Source organism: Macaca fascicularis, chromosome 17 (genome assembly GCF_037993035.2).
Source record: "Macaca fascicularis isolate 582-1 chromosome 17, T2T-MFA8v1.1".
Taxonomy (NCBI): Eukaryota; Metazoa; Chordata; class Mammalia; order Primates; family Cercopithecidae; genus Macaca; species Macaca fascicularis.
The window spans coordinates 66242761-66262152 of NC_088391.1; the positions used below are offsets into that span (position 1 = coordinate 66242761).

The 19392-nt window shown below is 37.2% G+C and overlaps 1 protein-coding gene across 15 annotated transcripts in view; it reads right to left on the reverse strand.

The window, feature by feature from the left end:
• Positions 1-6074: 6074 nt before the first annotated feature.
• Positions 6075-19392, reverse strand: part of TBC1D4 (TBC1 domain family member 4) — a 209680-nt gene continuing 196362 nt past the window's right edge. For 11 of the 15 annotated variants that reach the window (XM_005586003.4, XM_065533320.2, XM_005586001.4 and 8 more), the window contains 4 exons: positions 16259-16418; positions 13515-13684; positions 10365-10541; positions 6075-8418 (listed from right to left, as the gene is read on the reverse strand). In XM_005586003.4, the coding sequence (XP_005586060.3) occupies positions 8185-8418; positions 10365-10541; positions 13515-13684; positions 16259-16418 (741 nt within the window). In that variant the 3' untranslated portion in view covers positions 6075-8184. The remainder of the gene's footprint in view (positions 8419-10364; positions 10542-13514; positions 13685-16258; positions 16419-19392) is intronic. The other 4 variants (XR_012427016.1, XR_012427015.1, XR_012427014.1 and 1 more) reach the window with 1 other exon arrangement.

Consider the following 19392-nt stretch of genomic DNA (forward strand, 5'->3'; position numbering starts at 1 on the left):
GATGCTACTCCTTAGGCTGTAGTGGCAGTGTGGTTGGATACTCCTATTACAGAGACCTAAGAGTATCCTATAGGAGTGAACCCCAAGGAGTGTGGGAAGAAAGGATTGGCTTGTGCAAAGCAAAAGAATGGTTGGTTCATGAAACTAGATGGATTTTAGCATTTTAGCCATTTGATCTGAGCACAGAAAAAGATGGGGCCAGAGGCAGGAGATCATGCTGGACAGGTTATTAAGGACATGCTCATGAAAAACTGAATGTGTCATTTTAGGAGTTGAACTTCATCCTGGGAGGGAGAAAAAGGCTTTGAAGGTTTTTAAGCTGAGGATAAACTGAATAAGATTTATGTTTTAGGAAGTTATCTTTGCCAAGGGGAGGAGCACTAATCGCAAGGAGCAATCCAGGTTAGAAATGATAACCCATATTTGGGCATGCTCCCTTTGGCATGACCTCCACTGCTACACTACCTTGAAGAACTTGTATCAAAGATCTGGTCCCACAACATGGAGCACCAAGATATTGACATTGTACTCAATGTCATGAGTAGACTGAAGGGATAATAGCATTTTGCTCCAAAAATCTTCACTTATTTTTTCTATTGCTTTCTTCCTATGCTTCCATTGAATTCCCTTTCAATTCTGGATCCTTCCTGGCTCTTCCATTGAGCCATTCAGCCCCAACCTCTACTTGCATTTCTCACTCCACAAAACAAAAAACAACTAGTTCAGTATCTGTGGCTTAGGAATTTGCCCTTAAAAGCGGGTAATGGTCTCAGTTCAATCCACTGGACCAAGAACATGAATAAACTAAGGTAGCTGCTGCAGGGATTGGGGAAAAAGGGGGACAAATATTTTGCTGATGAAACTAGCAAGTTTCAGTGACTGATATATCAGAAAGAGCCCACTGCCCTGGATCAGGCTTGTACTGTTCTGTTTTGCTTTGTTCAACCCTTATTTTTACTACATTCACCTAATTATACACTCCTACTCTCTAGTTTCTCTCCAAATGTATAAAATGAATTGGAGCAAACCAGATGTCTCTCTCCAGGTTATCAGTCATTAATGGTGCCATTGTCTGCTAGGCAGAACTCAAAATGACCTCACATGGGCTCCAATGGTCTACAAAGACTTTCATGATAGAGTCCTTGTGTGTCAGGGACTCATCTCCCACTACACCCCCATGTAACTATACTTACTGAGTAGACTTACTAAACTTCAAAATTAAGGAACGAGTTATGATTTATAAACAGTAAGTCATCACTTACCATCATAGTATGTGGGGGATTGGTCAGAGTGGCGGGAAAAACTATAGGGAAATGATGCAAATCTTCTGAAGGCACAGAAGGTTCTGCAGAGCCCTGGGGCAGAATTGCTGAAGGCAGCTGTTCTATAACCCTGAGGCAGAGGGTAAGGAGTAGGTACAAGGGAGTGTGAGGGAATTTATCTTAAACAGGCTTGTTTACTTACGTTGACCAAAATCTGACCTTTGATCATCTGCGTGTGATGTTCCCTGAAAGGGGAACAATAAATGTTAATTACCTGCAGGTTTTGTTGGCTCCAGGTTTTTGGCATTATGCCTGCACTGAAAAAAAGCAAGCAGCTCCAGCTTCTTAGGGATGCACTCTGGCCACTTGAGCCAGGCAGTCCCCTAGCTGCTCTTACACTACATACCTGTGTCTGAGTACTCATTTCATCCCTCAGTCAGCGTCTACGGGACAGACCTGGCAATAGTAAGGTTCTTGGAAACTGACTTTAAGTGACACAATGTACAGGGAAACCAATTTTACCATAAGCTAATTGATATACACAAAAGTTAAGTTCCTACAGTATGTTTCTGGTCACAAAAACATCACCAAACTTCTAAATAAAGTCACCAAACACTTCTAATATCAAACACTGAAGTAAATGTGAATTATACATACATTTAAGAAAGATTCATAGAAACAAGTAAGATAATCATTTGCCCCCTTTTTGATGAACCTGTGAGTGACAGCGTTTGTCGTTGTGGTGGGGAAAATCAAGGAAAAAATGTTTGCAAACGCAAAAATTGTCAGGAGCACCTCCTCCAACCATGAAGTTCAAAAACCATCACAAACATGGAGGGCTCGCTGAGCACTTTCATACTGCATCCGTTAGTGTCACACATGTATTGTAAAGTCTATCAATTTTTATTTTACAATCAGTTGTATTTATTCATTCATTTTCCAACCAATTTATTCCATCTCTGGGTCTTGGTTGGCTGGAGTCCATCCCAGCATCTCAGGGTCCCAAGCAGGAACCAATGCTGGCCAGCTTGCCATCCCATTGCAGGGCCACTCTTACCTACAATCACTCACAATGAGGCCATTTAGACATGCCAGCTCACCTAATTCACTAAGGGAGAATGGGCAGACTCCACACAAGCAGTGGCCCTGGCAGGGAATCTACTTTTTTTCTCATGAACATTGTAATAAAATAACACTTTGAGGATCTGCTGCGCCATCCCCTATCTTTCACATATTGCTTTACACAAACTAGTCAACTTCTACTGCAGTTTCCAGACTCAGATCAAGCATGCCATCCTCACACTACATTTGACATCCACTCCAATGCTACCCAGTCCCCCATCCAGGCTGAGTGAAATGAGTCTTGTTTGTACTACTTTGCATATCTATTTTTCCACCTTAATGTATAAACTCTCTTGTTTTCTTTTTTATTATTTTTTATTTCAATAGGTTTTTGGAGAACAGGTGGTCTTTGGCTACATGGATAAGTTCTTTAGTGGTGATTTCTGAGCTTTTGGTGCACCTGCCACCCGAGCAGTGTACACTACACCCAATGTGTAATCTTTTATCCCTTACCCCCCTCCTACCCTTTTCCCTGAGTCTCCAAAGTCCACTGTATCATTCTTATGCCTTTGCATCCTCATAGCTTAGCTGCCGCTTATGTATGAGAACATATGATGTTTGGTTTTCCATTCCTCAGTTACATCACTTAGAATAATGATCTCCAACTCCTTCCAGGTTGCTGCAAATGCCATTATTTCATTACTTTCTCATGGCTCAGTAGTATTTCTTATACATATGTGTGTGTGTGTGTGTGTGTGTGTGCATGTGTATAGTATTCTGTGTGTGTGTGTGTGTATATATACACACATGGAATACTACACACACACACACACACACACACACATACACATACACACAGATCTACCATTTGATCTAGAAATCTCACTCCTGGGTATCTACCCAGAGGAAAAGAAGTAACGATACAAAAAAGATACTTGCACATGCATGTTTATAGCAGCACAATTTGTAATTGCAAAAATATGGAACCAGCCCAAATGCCCACTAGTGAATGGATAAAGAAAATGTAACATATATACACACACACACGTATATATATGTATATATGTACATATGTGTACGTATATATGTGTATGTATATATAGGCGTGTGTGTGTATATATGTATGTATATATATTTGTAAGTCAACATATGACTTCTTTTCATCTGGGCAGAAATCCAGTAGTGAGTTTGCTGGATCAAATGGTAGATCTACTGTTAGTTCTTTAAGAAATCTTCACACTATTTTCCAGAGGTTGTCCTAGTTTACATTCCCACCAGCAGTGTAAAAGTATTCCTTTTTCACTGCATCCATGCCAATGTCTATTATTTTTTGAGTTTTTTTATTACGGCCATTCTTGTAGGAGTAAGACAGTATCGCATTGCAGCTTTAATTTGCATTTCCCTGTTAGTGACGTTGAGCACTTTTTTTTCATGTTTGTTGACCACTTGTGTATCTTCTTCTGAGAATTGTCTATTCATGTCCTTAGCCTACTTTTTGATGTGATTTTTTTTTTCTTGCTGATTTGAGTTCCTTGTGGATTCTGGATATTAGTCCTTTCTCAGATGTATAGATTGTGAACATTTTCTCCCACTCTGTGCGTTGTCTGTTTACTCTGCTGATTATTTCTTTTGCTGTGCAGAAGCTTTTTAGTTTAATTAATTCCCATCTATTCATCTTTGTTTTTGTTGCATTTGCTTTTGGGTTTCTGATCATGAAGTCTTTGCCTAAGCCAATGTCTAGAAGAGTTTTTCTAATGTTATCTTCTACAATTTTTATGACTTCAGGTCTTAGATTTAAATCTTGATTTTTGTAAAAGTTGAGAGATGAGGTTCATCCTTTTCTATGTGGTTTGCCAGTTGTCCCAGCACCATTTGGTGAACAGGTGTCCTTTTCCTACTTTATGTTTTTGTTTGCTTTGTGGAAGATTCGTTTGTGTATTTGGCTTTATTTCTGGGTTCTCTATTCTGTTCCACTGTCTATGTGCCTATCTTTATACCAGTGCCATGCTTTTTTTGGTAACTATAGCCTTGTATTATGTTTGAAGTCAGGTAATGGGATGCCTCCAGATTTGTTATTTTTCTTAGTCTTGTTTGGCTATGCAAATTCTTTGAGGACAAGGAGTATGTCTTCTCCACCCCTGAATTTCAGGCAGCTAGCCTGGAATAGGCTCACAAAAACTATTTGTTGAATGAGTAAATAAAAGTGGTAGATCTTAAATAAATAAATAAAAGTAAATAAAAGTACATAGATCTAAAACTTCTCACTCTAAATCCAGTGCTTTTATTTTAAGTAAATAAAAGTACATAGATCTAAAACTTCTCACTCTAAATCCAGTGCTTTTCTCATTATATCACAGCTAATGAGTGATATAATGAGAGTGTCACATTGTGGTAGAAGGACTAAATACTTCATGCCATCAGATGATAGATTTCTTATTCCTAATCTGGTACTGTGAAAAAAGAATTGGTGACATAGTAACAAAAGTCAACATGGATATTAAGAGACTGTAATATTAAGACTACAGTGCCTCATTCTCAAAATGCTTGACTACTACATTAAGTGAAAAATAGTTAAAAGTGTTAGTCCTAAAGTTAGCAAGAAGATATAGTATATTTTTATTGGATTACAAATATACATGAGAATACTCCAAGAGATATATATTTTATGTAAAAACATTCATATCACATCCATCAGTAAGTGTCCTTAATTCTTAATTATCTGCATCCAATTGAAAAATTTTGTATTTTCTTGTGGCTCTTTCTCTCCCTTGCTATCTATGAGGGGGCCTGGAAAATAAAAGCATAGAATGCAAATCTGTCAATGTGGTTGCTTATAATTTTCTTTCAAAAGTCTCCATTGAGAAAGTAAGTTGAAAACTGGTAACAATGTACTTACATAAATGTCTCTTGAATTATCTTTGTTGTCTCAGATTCTATTACGAAGAATTATTTGTGTAGCAATTTTAAGTAGGTACAACCCAAACCATGCAGATCTTTTTTTTTTTTTTTTTTTTTTTTAAGGTAGAGTCTCATTCTGTGGCCCAGGTTAGAGTGCAGTGGCGCAATGGCTCACTGCAAGCTCCGCCTCTCAGGTTCAGACAATTCTTTGGCCTCCTATAAGTAACAATACATGCCTCTCCTACTCTTCTGAGTAGCTGAAATTACAGATGCGCACCACCATGCCTGGCTAATTTTTGTATTTTTACTAGAGATGGGGTTTTACCATGCAGATCTTATAAAGCAGCGGTCCTCAACCTTTTTGACACCAGGGACTGGTTTCATAGAAGAAAATTTTTCCACAGACTGGTGGCAGGGGATGGTTTCAGGATGACTAAATGATTCAAGCACATTTATTGTGCACTTTATTTCTATTATTATTATTATATACTCACCATAACGTAGAATTAGTGGGAACCCTGAGCTTATTTTCCTGAAACTAGACGATCCCATCTGGGGATGATGGGAGACAGTGACAGATCATTAGACATTTGATTCTCTTGAGGAACACACAATGTAGATCTCCTGCATGCACAGGTTCACAATAGGGTTTGCGCTCCTATGAGAATCTAATGTCATGGCTGATCTGACAGGAGTCGGAGCTCAGGCATTCATGCTTTCTCACATGCCCACCACTGCTGTGTGGCCTCGTTCATAACAGGCCATGGACAGGTACCCAGGGACCCCTGTAGTAAAAGACTCTAACCAAGAGCTTCTTCTCTCCCGAAAAGAAAGAGTATATGTCAAGAAAGCTGCAGTAATATATTTATTGCAAAGGAACTAGACATTACATTAACCTGATGAAGATGTAACAATGCATGAAGCATAACTGGTGCAACATTTTTAAAAAATCACAAATGAAAAAAGAAAATTCATTTTCAAAAGAAAATATTGAATCCAAGTCAGCTTAATCTCTGAACGCTGTAATATAACTCTTAATATTGATTATAAACATCCAGGATAAAGTTTACTTTAAACTGAATAACAGAAAGAAAAGGTTTCTTTCCAAACTTTCCCAACAGATTCCTTGGCTACCATCTGTGCATCACACCCATAAAGTAATTTTCCATCAACAGACAGTAAAAAGAAAAAACCCCTCCTACAAATAGAGAAATTCTCAGGAAAACCAAGCAACAAATCAATTAGTAGCCCCCAATTGAATGGGGTAGACAGAATCAGCATTTTCTAGAACTTAGAAGTTACATTAACTTTACTAATAAGATTTTATTGTCTTTTAAGAAACTGTCTGGATTCAAGGGCACACTGAGCTATAACAAGTTATTATATTCACACTGGGTAACAGTGTACAGGGGGTTTCGGATGTTTGTCATCTGTTCATCAAAGCTTTCTGAAACCTCTAGAGCTTTACTATTCTACTCTATAATAAATTTTCACTGTGTATAACAAACTCCCTTTGAAGAAAATTACCCCAGATAATCCATCTGTGAAAATACAAGTACTGCAAAAAGCAGTGACGATAAATACTTTTTGGAAAGGCAAAAATGCTGCATCAACTTTCAGAGGCACTATCCTAGAATCATCTCTGAAAAAGAGAATTGCAAATGTACTTTGAAAATTACTTTCCTTGCCTATACCCAGCATGCGTGAATGTCCTCTAATAAGCTATTTGTAGACTGAGGAAGTGAAGAGTTGAAATGCAGAACTGCAGGTTTTAGTTGAGCTGGTACCACTGGTAACACTTTTCCCTTCCAATGGATTTTAACAGTTTGTTCCTAAATATTTCATAGTTCTCAAAACTTTTCACATAAAAGGGGAAAATTATTAAAGCTTATTAGAGTCTGTCAATTGGTCAAAAGAAAAAATGTATTTCAACACAGCTTGTCATCTTTGGAAAAAAACCAATCATAATTACATTTCTTTATACTGAATTTAAGGTAGAGAGACCTAAATTATGAGCACTCACAATTTGGTGGGAAAATGGCAAATCCTTGTCATTTGGTGACTGTGGCACCAAATAAAGAGGAATTCATTCACAACTGAATGAGTTATTTAAATTAAAAAGGCAGAAAGTTAATCTAGACATTTTAGGTCCTAAATTAAATTTTTCAGGTGTGATATTTTTAGTTTGAGTAATAATGCTGATCTAGTTCGCTAAAAAATTAGCGATATTCTCCTTTACCTTGAGCTAGGTACACTCAGCCACAATGTCCTACTTTCTCTTTATGTATGTTTATAGTAATTCTTAACCAGACTCACAATGCATGTAGATGCAACACGCTAGTTGGCACAAAGCAGGCAGGGAGAAATGCCCCTACCTTCCCAAAAAACTCATAGGAGCATGACTAGTATTCAGTCACTTTCCTCATATAGACAATGTCAGTAGATATTAAGACAGATACACATAAAGTCACATAAATGTTTCCACCTTTTCACCATTGAGTGAAACATGCTGTTCTTTGGAGAAAAAAATACATTCATTTTTTTCAAGTATATTGCAATATACAAAGATGCTCTGGCTTTGTTTCACTATAAAGACAAAAAGATTTCACATATGTCCAAGGGAAATTTCAGTTTACCTTTCCTTTGGTGTGGATTTCATGAAGTTCTGACTAAAAATATTAAATATACATCTACTCATTTTATCTGAAAGCATGAACTATGTTCATTTTATATATATATTTATATGTACATAGCAACAACAAAAACCAATCTACATATGTCCAATGGCTTAGGATTGGCACGCTCTGATGAGCACGAGGTCCACCTGCTGTGACTAGGGGCTCAGCACCAGTATTAGGTGGTTCCATCAGCTTCAGGGTCCAGCCTTGGGCCAGCGGCATGCAGGCTCTTCCTCTCTGTAGTATTCTAAGGAGCACTTCCTGCTGAGGCCACGCCTCTTCAATTATGGCTTACTTCCTATCTTGGCTTTGTTGTTAGGGTTGCAGCTTAGGTCTCTCAGCAACAGTTCACAATTGGCTAGAGCATCCGCGGGCAGCAGCTTCCGGATTTGCTCCACTGTCTTTTGATAAGCCATTTTTTCTTGTTCCAGGGTCCGGATTAAAGACTTCATTTTGGTCTCTCTTGTCAAAATATTTTCTAGGTTTGATTCCAAGGCCTGGATTTTAGCATGAGCTACCTGTTTTGGGGGGAAAAAAAATCCTCCAAATCAAAAATTTGATTTGCAATCAAATGTCTTGCTAAAGTCATGATTCATTATAGCAGGAGTCAATCCTTACCCATATTAACCAATTACTTCGAATTACTTAATAAAATATTATGTGAAACAAATACTCTGAAAACCTACATGAAACGATGATTTATTAGGTTTCACAAAGATGTAACTATGGAACTATCATGAGTCATCTCCTCTCACTGAATACACTAATAATTCAATACTAAATCACCCCCTCAACAACAGTAGCAGAACTTATTCTGCACCCACTGGTGTTCCCCTGAGTGAGCGGGAGGGATCTGGCCTGGCTGAAGGAGAAACAGGAGATTCCTGACACTATCTTGCAGTGCTAAAAGAGATTTTCCTTCCCTGACTGAAATACGGAGTTCTCTAAACATACACTTGGACTTTCATCAGTTTTTACAGATGTGAGGGGTGGTCGAGTAACTGATGATGACTACACTGAACTGTCAGTGAAAAAGTCTATAAGTTCAGAAGAATCATTATAAAACAGGTACAAACCCACCTTCCCTAATAAGGGCAAATACTCAATTAATCGCCATTGAAATATCCAACTAAAAATGGACAGTATACCAACCATTTATTTTTCTTTATGAAAATAGACTATGTTGCCCTCTTTTGAATAGAAAAAAGATTTAAATTTTCTATGAGCCAGAGCCAATGTAAGACAAAGTGAAGGAAGTTTAGTGTCCCCATTCTTGGGAAGCAACCACTTTAGAGACCCGTCATTTCTAACCTGTCTCTCTTGACTGGTCTTGACAGGGGACTCACCATATAGAAGCAGAGTTTTAGTGTTTTCCAGTCTGTAGCCAGGTGCAGTGTTGAGGAAATGGAGAGGAGGAGTAAGTGGAGACCAAGCAGCCATTAGGCACTGAAACTCCCCTGAAGTCATCTCCCCTGAAGACTTCAGGAGGGTCACCTGCTAGCCTCCCTCCCATGATCATTCTCAAGCCCCTCCCCTCGGGGCATGACTACACAGCACACATATACAAGTTGCAAATACAGAATTATAATAAATTGCTTATTGCATGTATAAGTATGTGCTTAGATACAGATACATCGTGTTTTATATTCTCAAATAATAATTGTGAACTCCCTGATGGCAGGAATGATATATTAATATTACATGTAATATTTACATGTAATTCAATTTATCTAGACATGTCTCCCTCTTTTTCAATTTCCATTTTAGTCTAGACAACTCTCATCATCCACAATAGATTTTCACAAGTGACTGCTAGCAGGCCTACTTACCTTCTCTCCCATCTCAATCTGTCCTCATCAAGGTTCCCAGATTGATCTTTCTACAGCATGGCCCCAAAACTTTGAGAGATTTCCCTCTCGACAGGATTACAGTCAGGTTCTTTGGCTTGACACTGAAAGTCACTTACAATTCCGCCTCTATCATATTTACCCTAACTCTCCCCAACATCTATCTGAAATTGACATCAGCCTAACTCTGCTGCTCTGCCATGTCCTCCTTATTGATGCCACCCTCCTACCCAGCCTGACTTAAAGACCTTCCTCACTCATTTCTTCCACCAACCCTCCAGATTCCAGCTCAAGCCCAGGTGCTTCACAACTTCATCAATTTCCTACATTCAATTCTTCCTTCCTTGAACTTAACCAAATATCTGTAACATGCAACAGGTATTTAAGCAGATTCCACTTTGAACTGCCATTTAGCTATTTTGTGAGGGTGCACTTTTTTCCAAGTAATGTTAAATTTAACATGTCATTTGTAGCCCCAGAGCATTTGGACAGTCTGATACATGGGCTCTTGCTTAGCAATGGTTCATTCCACACACATATCCCTTCCATTCCTGAGGTAGTTCTGTGCGTGCAGGAGGCATTAAAGTACTTCTTTGCTCAAATCTTTATTTCTTTACCTGTAATTTTTCTAGGAGGTCCATGTTTTGTCTTTTCAGTTGGCTATTGGCCCTCTCCAGCTTCTCCAAAGGTTCACTATCCTCACAGGCATATGAAGATTCCTGAAGCTCATCCTGTAGCACATGATATTCCACCTCATAGGCATGCAACTGCTTAGAAATATCCATCTCAAAAACCTGCCATGAAAGTATCATGGGTTAGGCTAGCCTTTGGTATGTATAACAAGATACAGCTTGTGTATCTTGGTATGTTTCATGTATATTTCCAAATACTTATTAATGAAGAACATTAAAGCATAAAAAAGGAAAAAAAGTGTAACTGTCAATACAAGAATAAATTAGATATAGCTTACACTGTCAGCATAAAAACAGACAGCTCTTTCTGTGAAAGAAGAAATTTTTTCTTTAAAAATAGAACAGATAGATTATTTCTATGCAATTGAAACATTCTCGGGAAGCCAAGTCACTAGAATAAATTAATGTCCAAGTGTATTTTGCAGCCAAGATATTCATAATGTAGTATACTATATAAACAACATTAGTTATTGAGTAATTATTATAGATAATCTCTGCTGATTAGTAAGCAAAATTGCATAGGGTATTACTGTAATAAAGCAACCAAAAGCATTTCTAATTTATTTGCCAATGGAGCAGAAAGATCTTAAAAAAATTTTTCATCCATTTGCTATTCCCTGTAAGCCTCTTAAAGAGTCATTTACATATTGTACCACACAGAGAATCCTCAAAATTGCACACTGTGACCACTGTCCAGGGCTGTAAGGCTTAATTAGGGCTGCTACTGCTCTCCCATATCAACAATAAATAGGAAGGTCGTTTGCTTTGAAGCTAGAGGACAGTTACTCCAAACTTCCTAGGGGGAAGGAGAGACTACAGCTGCTATTCAAGCAATGGTCTCTATACTAACATTGAGAAGAGAAAAGAAACCACAAAAAATCTGACTTACTCTACTACTTACTACTAGAGAGACTCAAACATTCAAATTTTAATAAGAGAACTTCTAGACTAACTGGTTATCCTCAAATAACCATCATCTTTTCCTTACTTAGTGGGTATGGATACAATATATTATTACACAACCATTAAAATGATAATATGGATTTATAGTTACTGGAAAAAATCTAATACTCTATATATTTTTAATTATAAATCAGGTTCCACAATAGTATATATAGTATGATTTCATTTATGTATAACTTTATACATTTTTATATGTATATATAAGCAAAGAAACATGTAATAGAAAGTTTCAAAGGTTATCTCTAGATGTTGAGATTTATAGTTACTTTTGTTTCCTTCTTTGTGATTTTCTGCATTATTTGCATTTTTTTCCAGTGTCCATAAATAAAGTTCATCAAAGTCTCCTTTAATATTAGCATTTCATTCCACAGTAATCAAACTCTAATTGTTAGGAAATTCTCCCAATATCAAGTTCAAATTTACCTGCCTATAAATTCTACCCATTAATCCTAATAGTAATCTGTAAAGCCAGGCAATTTCCTCATCAATTTTAGAAGGGAGGTGATATCTGATTTCAAATCTCTAAAAGCATAATATCTGATTCCAGTCAAGAAAGATATTTCTGAAAAATTAATAAACCAGTAACTATACAAATAAAAGCTATACTTTTCAGCTTACAGAGCATTTTAACAAATACAAACTGTTTATAGATATTTGTGATTTAGATTCCATGTAATGGAAATAAAATTTTATATGTATTAATATAATAAGAGTTCATATTACAGTATGAATTACAGGGTACAAAATACTTTCACATATTGGTTATATTTGCTCCTAAAATAATACAAAACTATAATAGAATCTACTTTTGTTATTCCTATTTTGTAGAGGAAGAGGTTGAGACTCAGAGAGGTTGTAACTTGCCCATAGGCACACAGCTAGTAAATGGCTGGGCACCAGAACAAGGTTCCAAACTCCCTTTCTCTAAACCCTATCGTCTTTCTGCCATCAAAAGTGCCTTCAGCAAAGTGGTAAACTTTATCAATGCTCATAAAGCTTAACTGTCAAATCTATCAATCTGCTCTTAAGCTTGTCCACTGCATCTGAACAGCAGCAATATATAGCTACCACTCACCTGGTTCCTATGAAGAGTCAAGGACTACACGTACGGTGTGCAGATTACTCTCAATTTGCTTCTCTGATCCATTCTCTGCCCTCATCCATTCTATTGTACCCTGGCAGGCAGACAATTCCCCACACTTACTTTCTGGCTGGCTTCTGGTTCAGTTTGGCAAACAGAAGATGCCAGCACAAGATGAAGAGGGGCAGGAGAAAAGGGTTGGGTATTTCTTCCCTAATCCGTCTCTGCCTAGTTCAACAAGACCACAACAACCAGCACAGAACCCTCCTCCACAGTTCCAGCTCTCCCTGGACCTAGTAACACTATTACATCCTCCACTTAGCCCCTCTGCGGCAGAGGTTTGAACAGTTTCCCTATGTTACTAGTTCCTGGGCACCTGGACATCTGTGTTGGATTCCCTTAGGCCTACCCACACCTTTATAGACAGTTCCTTCATTTGAATCATTGGAGGGAGAATGTTTCCTGGAAGGACAAAGACTGATACACCAAGTCTCCTCATGTAAGCTTCATAAAACCTCTCAGATCAGTATTATCCCATTCTAGAACTTGTCCAGTACTGTACCATTCTGGACAACTAGGGTTTGGACGATTAGGCTGATGTGTGCAAGCCAAACAACCAATTAAAGAGCTAGAAGTAGGTGCAAACCCAATACCTTCTAATTCCAAAGCCTGTACTCTTGCCACATGTCCTCTTCATGTATTTTACAAAATAATTAACAAGATAACAAAGGCAAGACGATCTGATTTTACTCTCAGGCCTTCCTGACTCTGTCAGTTCTATCTTCAGTTTTAGCATTGGTTTAAATTGAAAGGATTCCTGAAAAACTCATTACGTAGCACTAAACCACATTTTCTGTGCATAGCCAGATAGACAATGTCACAATGTAGAAATTTCACAACAGTCCCCTTTCTAAATAAAATGTATCTGATGAAAATACCTGTCAAGCAAAGCTACATTTGTATGCTAAACCATTTAATATATATTCAGTAGAGAAAACTGCTCTATAATACTATTAGCATTTAAATCATACCTGGGTAATAATTTTTTCCATTTCAGAGGTATTCATATCAGGTAGCGTGCTTTTAAGAAACTCAACAATATTTTCAAAGCTCTCACATTCCATTATAAGTGTCTCTTGGCTGCTCAGTAGGCTGAGTGCAACCTTAAATATAACTTCAGTTCCCTGAAGAAAAATAATATCTAAAAGAAGAGATACAATTTTCATGATCAAAATTATGCATCCACTCTTGTAAAAAGCATGCTATTTCTGCTAAAGGTTTTTATTTACTTGTTTTATATGTTTTGCAAAAGAAAACTGGTCAAAAGCATCCAGCTTTTTTTAAAAAGTAATATAACTAAACATATAAGCAGATGTTTTAATATTCCTCTTAAGAATCTCAGATAAAGCCAGGGTAAAAAAGGACAAAGTGTATATCTCTGTCCATGAACTATTTTTAATTTTTAATGCCAAATTTAATGGAGACTAGGTAAACCTCAAGGACAGTTATTCAACTGATAGATTTTTCTTCACAACAGGAATACAAAAACAAATTAACATAACCAATGAGTACTATTCAAACTCTCATTACCATAATAAAAAGTAAATGAACCAGCTATGTAATTAAATCTATGCCACACCAGGAAATAAAAAAAAAAAAAAAAAAAACACCTTAAAAGAAAAATTAAAACAAATGGCAAACATACAACCTCAATCCGGAGAGAAATATAAGAGCTACCCTAACTCTAAGCCCTGCTTCCCTACAAATACAAACAGGCAATAATTTTGAAAAGTATCGAGTACTAGGCCAGGCGTGTTGGCTCACATCTGTAATCCCAACACTTTGGAAGGCTGAGGCGGGTGGATGGCTTGAGGCTAGCAGTTCGAGACCTGCCTGGTCAACACGGTGAAATCCTGTCTCTACGAAAAATACAACAATTAGCTGAGTGTGGTGGCACATGCCTGTAGTCTTAGCTACTTGGGAGGCTGAGGCAGGAGAATCGCTTGGACCCAGGAGGCAGAGGTTGCAGTGAACTGATATTGTGCCCTGTACTCCAGCCTGGGCAATAGAGCAAGACTCAGTCTCAGAAAAATAAAAAAAGAAAGAAAGAAATCAAGTACTTAGTACTTTTGTATGAAAGTTTCTCTCAATCTATGTCATTCTTTAATGAATAATATACAACAGAGAGTCTTTAATGAAGATGGAACCATAGAATCATTATTTCAAACATAGTTCTTCTTGCTCATGCATCTATTTCCTGCCAGCTCTATTCTTTTATAAATTCAAAGAAGAGAGTTGAACAGCTGTTGTATAGCCAACAGCATCATTTGTATTCTCATAACGAAAAACTGATACTGATGACATTTGTTTCTTGAACTCTTGACATCAAGCTTCCAAGGGTAAGTCAAAGAGAGGTGCCCTGAAACATCATTTTGATATGATAGATTATTCTCTGGGAAGAAAAACATATATAAACAAAAGGATTTACCGAAGACCCATTAATAGGAACCCAAGCTCCAGAGAAAATGTCACTGTAGAAAAGCAATAGTGTATATTCAATAAACAAGAGAAATCTGATGAACATTTGATTCAGCGCATTTTAACTTTACTCTTTTGTTGCATTTTATAAATTGTAGTAACACTAATGCAGTGTTTAACTTTTAAACCACCACAGTCCTCAATAAGAAATATATCATATGTTGTAATCTGGTACATATACATATTACACATATATCCTCAAAACAAATTTCTCCAAACAACATATTTCCTTACTATTTGTAATATTCCCTAATATCTTCACTGCATGCTCTTTCATTTTCTCAAACACTGACAATGACCTACAACTGCGCCAGTACAATTTGACAAACAGCTCCAATTTAACAGAAGTGCAGCTGTGAGTGAATACTGACTGCTTTGCCCATGTCTGCTAAATAGATGATCAGAACATAAAAATTAAGGGAGTCCTTTTTAAGGTAACTGAGGTCCTACACATCATTAGAACAAACCTCTGATGAAGAGTTAGTGGTTGTTGTTGTTTTAATTTTTGCTTTTCAAATAACAGACTTAGACAAGTATAAAGACTTGTGAATAGATATAAGGGCCTCCAAAGGGGACATAAACCATATTAAACTCTCTTTTTACTCCCAGTGGCAAACACTGTGATTAGAGCAAGGCAGTTACTCAGTAACTTGCCCTGGGCTCTACTGACTGTACTTAGTGTTTTCCCTGAGCCATTAGTCTTACAGACTGTCCCACCATAACTGCATTGGCGTGAAAGAAGAGTCACATGAGCAATGAAACAGGAAGTAAAGTTATTCTGTTAACAACAAAAAGTCAGATTAAGAAATGCCATTAGAAACAACATTGATACAAGTTAAGAACATGTTTCTCTGTGTTCTGAATGCAAGATGAAGAAGACAATGGGAGGTAGAAAGATGTATATAAAAATCTGGAAAATTATACAGAGTCTGTCCCTAGTCCAGATTTTAGGAGTATACGCTCTGATTTTTAGGTACAAATGAAAATAAGAGCTCCATTACAGCTTACTGAAATACAGAAGCCCAATTCCTCTTTCCCTTTTAATTTCAATTTTATATAAGACAAATATGGTTTTACGTTACTGTCAGAATAGAGCCAGGCACATTTATTAAATTCCATTAGCAATTTGCTATTCTGTGTAACACGTGATAAAACAATAGGGGCATTATATGGCTAGAAGTAGAAGTATAGTCCTTGGAATAAATAATACTGTTTCATTTAATTACAGGCATCTTACCAAAAACTCTGGCTACAAATCCTAATGAAAATTGAGAGGCAAACAATGTGAGGAACCAGGGGGCAGCATAAAGACTGGGGCTGATTTCATTTTCTTCAAGGTGATTGTAGAGATCTCTGTGATAGTCATGAAGGAGCCTGGACAGCTGGTACATTTGAATCTAAAGTTAATTTGGAGAAGAAGAAATAAAATATTATGCATGTATCTGCATGTGCATCAAATACACTGATTTTAATTTTATTCTAATATTTAACAACAAATTCACATATATAAGTATAAGCAGTATTACTTCATTTTTGTGATTTTAAAGTTGATACTAAAATCCAAGTTCACTTAACTGAAGCCATAAAGCAAGTTACTGAAAGTCTATCCAAGAAGACTGAGCAAGTTTCTCTATCACGTGTGTTTGAGTACCACACATATATATAGAAATGGAATTTTTTCTTCTGTAGGGAGGCATTGCTTTTGGAATTTAATGAGAACTGTCCTGGCTCACGAACCTCATACAAGATCCCTCCTAATTTCGGACTAATTCCAGAAAAGTCTCCATTCTAAAGAATCTACCATGTTCAGTGCAGAAGCTTACTTCTATTTACTGTGACCAGCATGTGATTTATGAGAGAGTTCTGGCTCTCCAGACAATCTGCACTGCTAGGATAGAATTAAAGCTTAGAACGTTACAGGGCCAGAAGCTTGAGATTTATTTCTTTTTTTTTTTTTTTTGAGACGGAGTCTCACTGTGTCGCCCGGGCTGGAGTGCAGTGGCCGGATCTCAGCTCACTGCAAGCTCCGCCTCCGGGGTTTACGCCATTCTCCTGCCTCAGCCTCCCGAGTAGCTGGGACTACAGGCGCCCGCCACCTCGCCCGGCTAATTTTTTTGTATATTTAGTAGACACGGGGTTTCACCGTGTTAGCCAGGAAGGTCTCGATCTCCTGACCTCGTGATCCACCCGTCTCGGCCTCCCAAAGTGCTGGGATTACAGGCTTGAGCCACCGAGCCCGGCCGAGATTTATTTCTAATATTCAAGTCATTCCAGCAGCATATTTTTCATGACAAACGGGATTAAGGCAAAAAGTGCAGTTGTTTCTGAATGTTTCTAGAACTAAAAGAAAAAATTATTTCATTTGGCTACTGAGTTGGTTACTGGTATTTCAGAAAACATCATAAAAACAGCACACAGAAACTTTTAAACTCATATCTGTGATACTACAGATAAAAGCAGGAGTAAGTAACAAAGAAATTCGGGAATTGTGTTTTAATTTAAACTTTTATCCACACAGTTAACAGATAAGTGGTGGTTCCCTGATCAGTTATATTGGCTTGATATTTTGGGGTAAAATGTATAAAATGTTTTATTAAATCTAGTAGAACTTCTTTCACTAAAAGAAATTATTAAAACATCACTCTTATGACAATGCATAAAAATAACCAATTATGTTGTGAATTCAACAATTATTTCTAGAGTACAGAACTAAAAATCAACGGACTCCTTTGGAAAAAAATCAAAAACTATGCATAAATACAAAAAATTGTTCCATCCTTCTCTACAACAAATATCTTTGGAAATTCAGTTTCCACACAAACTGTAAATAAAAGGGAATTAAAGAGCCAGAGGCAGTCATAGCTATAAAATAAGAAGCTTAGCTGGAGTCAAACAGAAAGTCTTTTTCTAAATGAGATTATCTCAAAAAGTCATGTTGAAAAAAAAAAAACATACATTTCCTTTAGACCATTTGCATCATAGAAACCAGAAATTTTGAGCACCTATCAACAAAAGAATTAGTATTTTGGTAAGCACAAAAATCAAAAAAGTCTAATTAGCAGCATAAAAAGAAAGCACATCATCAAAAGCTCACTGTTCTCATTCACTTGTGATTATAAAAAGAAGCAATACTTCAACATTTAATTTTTTTAAGAGAATCTTATTTCCCACCTACCCCATCATACATTCTCAACTGGGGGTCAAGAGAGTTTCTTCCATCAAGGGATATGTGGGCAAATAAGAACACGATTCAGGCTTCCTTCAAAGAAAGCTTTAATGACAAAATTCTATTTGCTAAGAACAAATAATTCTTCAGTTCCACCTTACAGATACCAAGGCAAACCTTCAGATTAAAGAGGTGAACTGGAGAAGGAAAGATGCAGAGAGAGAGATAAGGCTAGGAGAGAGAGGATGAAAAAAAGTGGAGACCAAAAACTTCAGAGGAAAAGATATGATGCCTTTATGCTTAACACAGAAAGCAGCAGAAACTAACGTGATGAGATACAGGTATTTAAAGTTGAAAAAGACCTCAACCCCCACATTTTACAGATAAGGTAACTGAAGCCTGGAGCACCCAAGTCACCAAGAGAGAAGCAAGAAATCAGAAATCCTGTGGAGTGAGTTCAAACCCACTGCAAGAGGTATTCAAGCACACTTCTAAACGTCCTATTGGCTAGACCCAAAACAGTACCTCCTGCTCTAGAAAGTGAGAAAGTGAGAAAGTGTGATATTCCACTTTCAAATGCAAAAGGATCTATTCTCCCAGAATAAGGTCCCCAATACTGTGACCTACAGCAATGCTGTCACCAAAGATTTTTAAATGTCTGCATTTTCAAAATTATAGACATAAAATATTTCTTGGTACTTATAGGGCATATTAAATGAATGTATAAATCCAATTTACATGAATTTTTGTAAAGTGAAATTGATGAAGAATTTGTAAATTGAAATATCATTGTATTTTTAAACTGATAGCTGTATCTTTTTATCTGTGGATCCAGATCAAACACTACTCACAGGTACTTCCCTGTATCTTTGAAATTCTAATAATAGCTTCCCAAGCTGTTGTTTCTGAAAATCAGAATTATTGAATTCCTTACAAGAGCATCTGATTCCTATCTGATATTAAGATACAGGTGGTCAGGCACGGTGGCTCACACCTGTAATCCCAGCACTTTGGGAAGCCAAGGCGGGTGGATCACTTGAGGTCCAGAAATTCGAGACCAGCCTGCCTAACATGGTGAAACTCCATCTCTACTAAAAATACCAAAAAGTTAGCAGGGTGTGGTGGCACATGCCTGTAATCCCAGCTACTCGGGAGGCTGAGGCAGGAGAATCGCTTGAACCGGGAGGCGGAGATTGCAGTGAGCC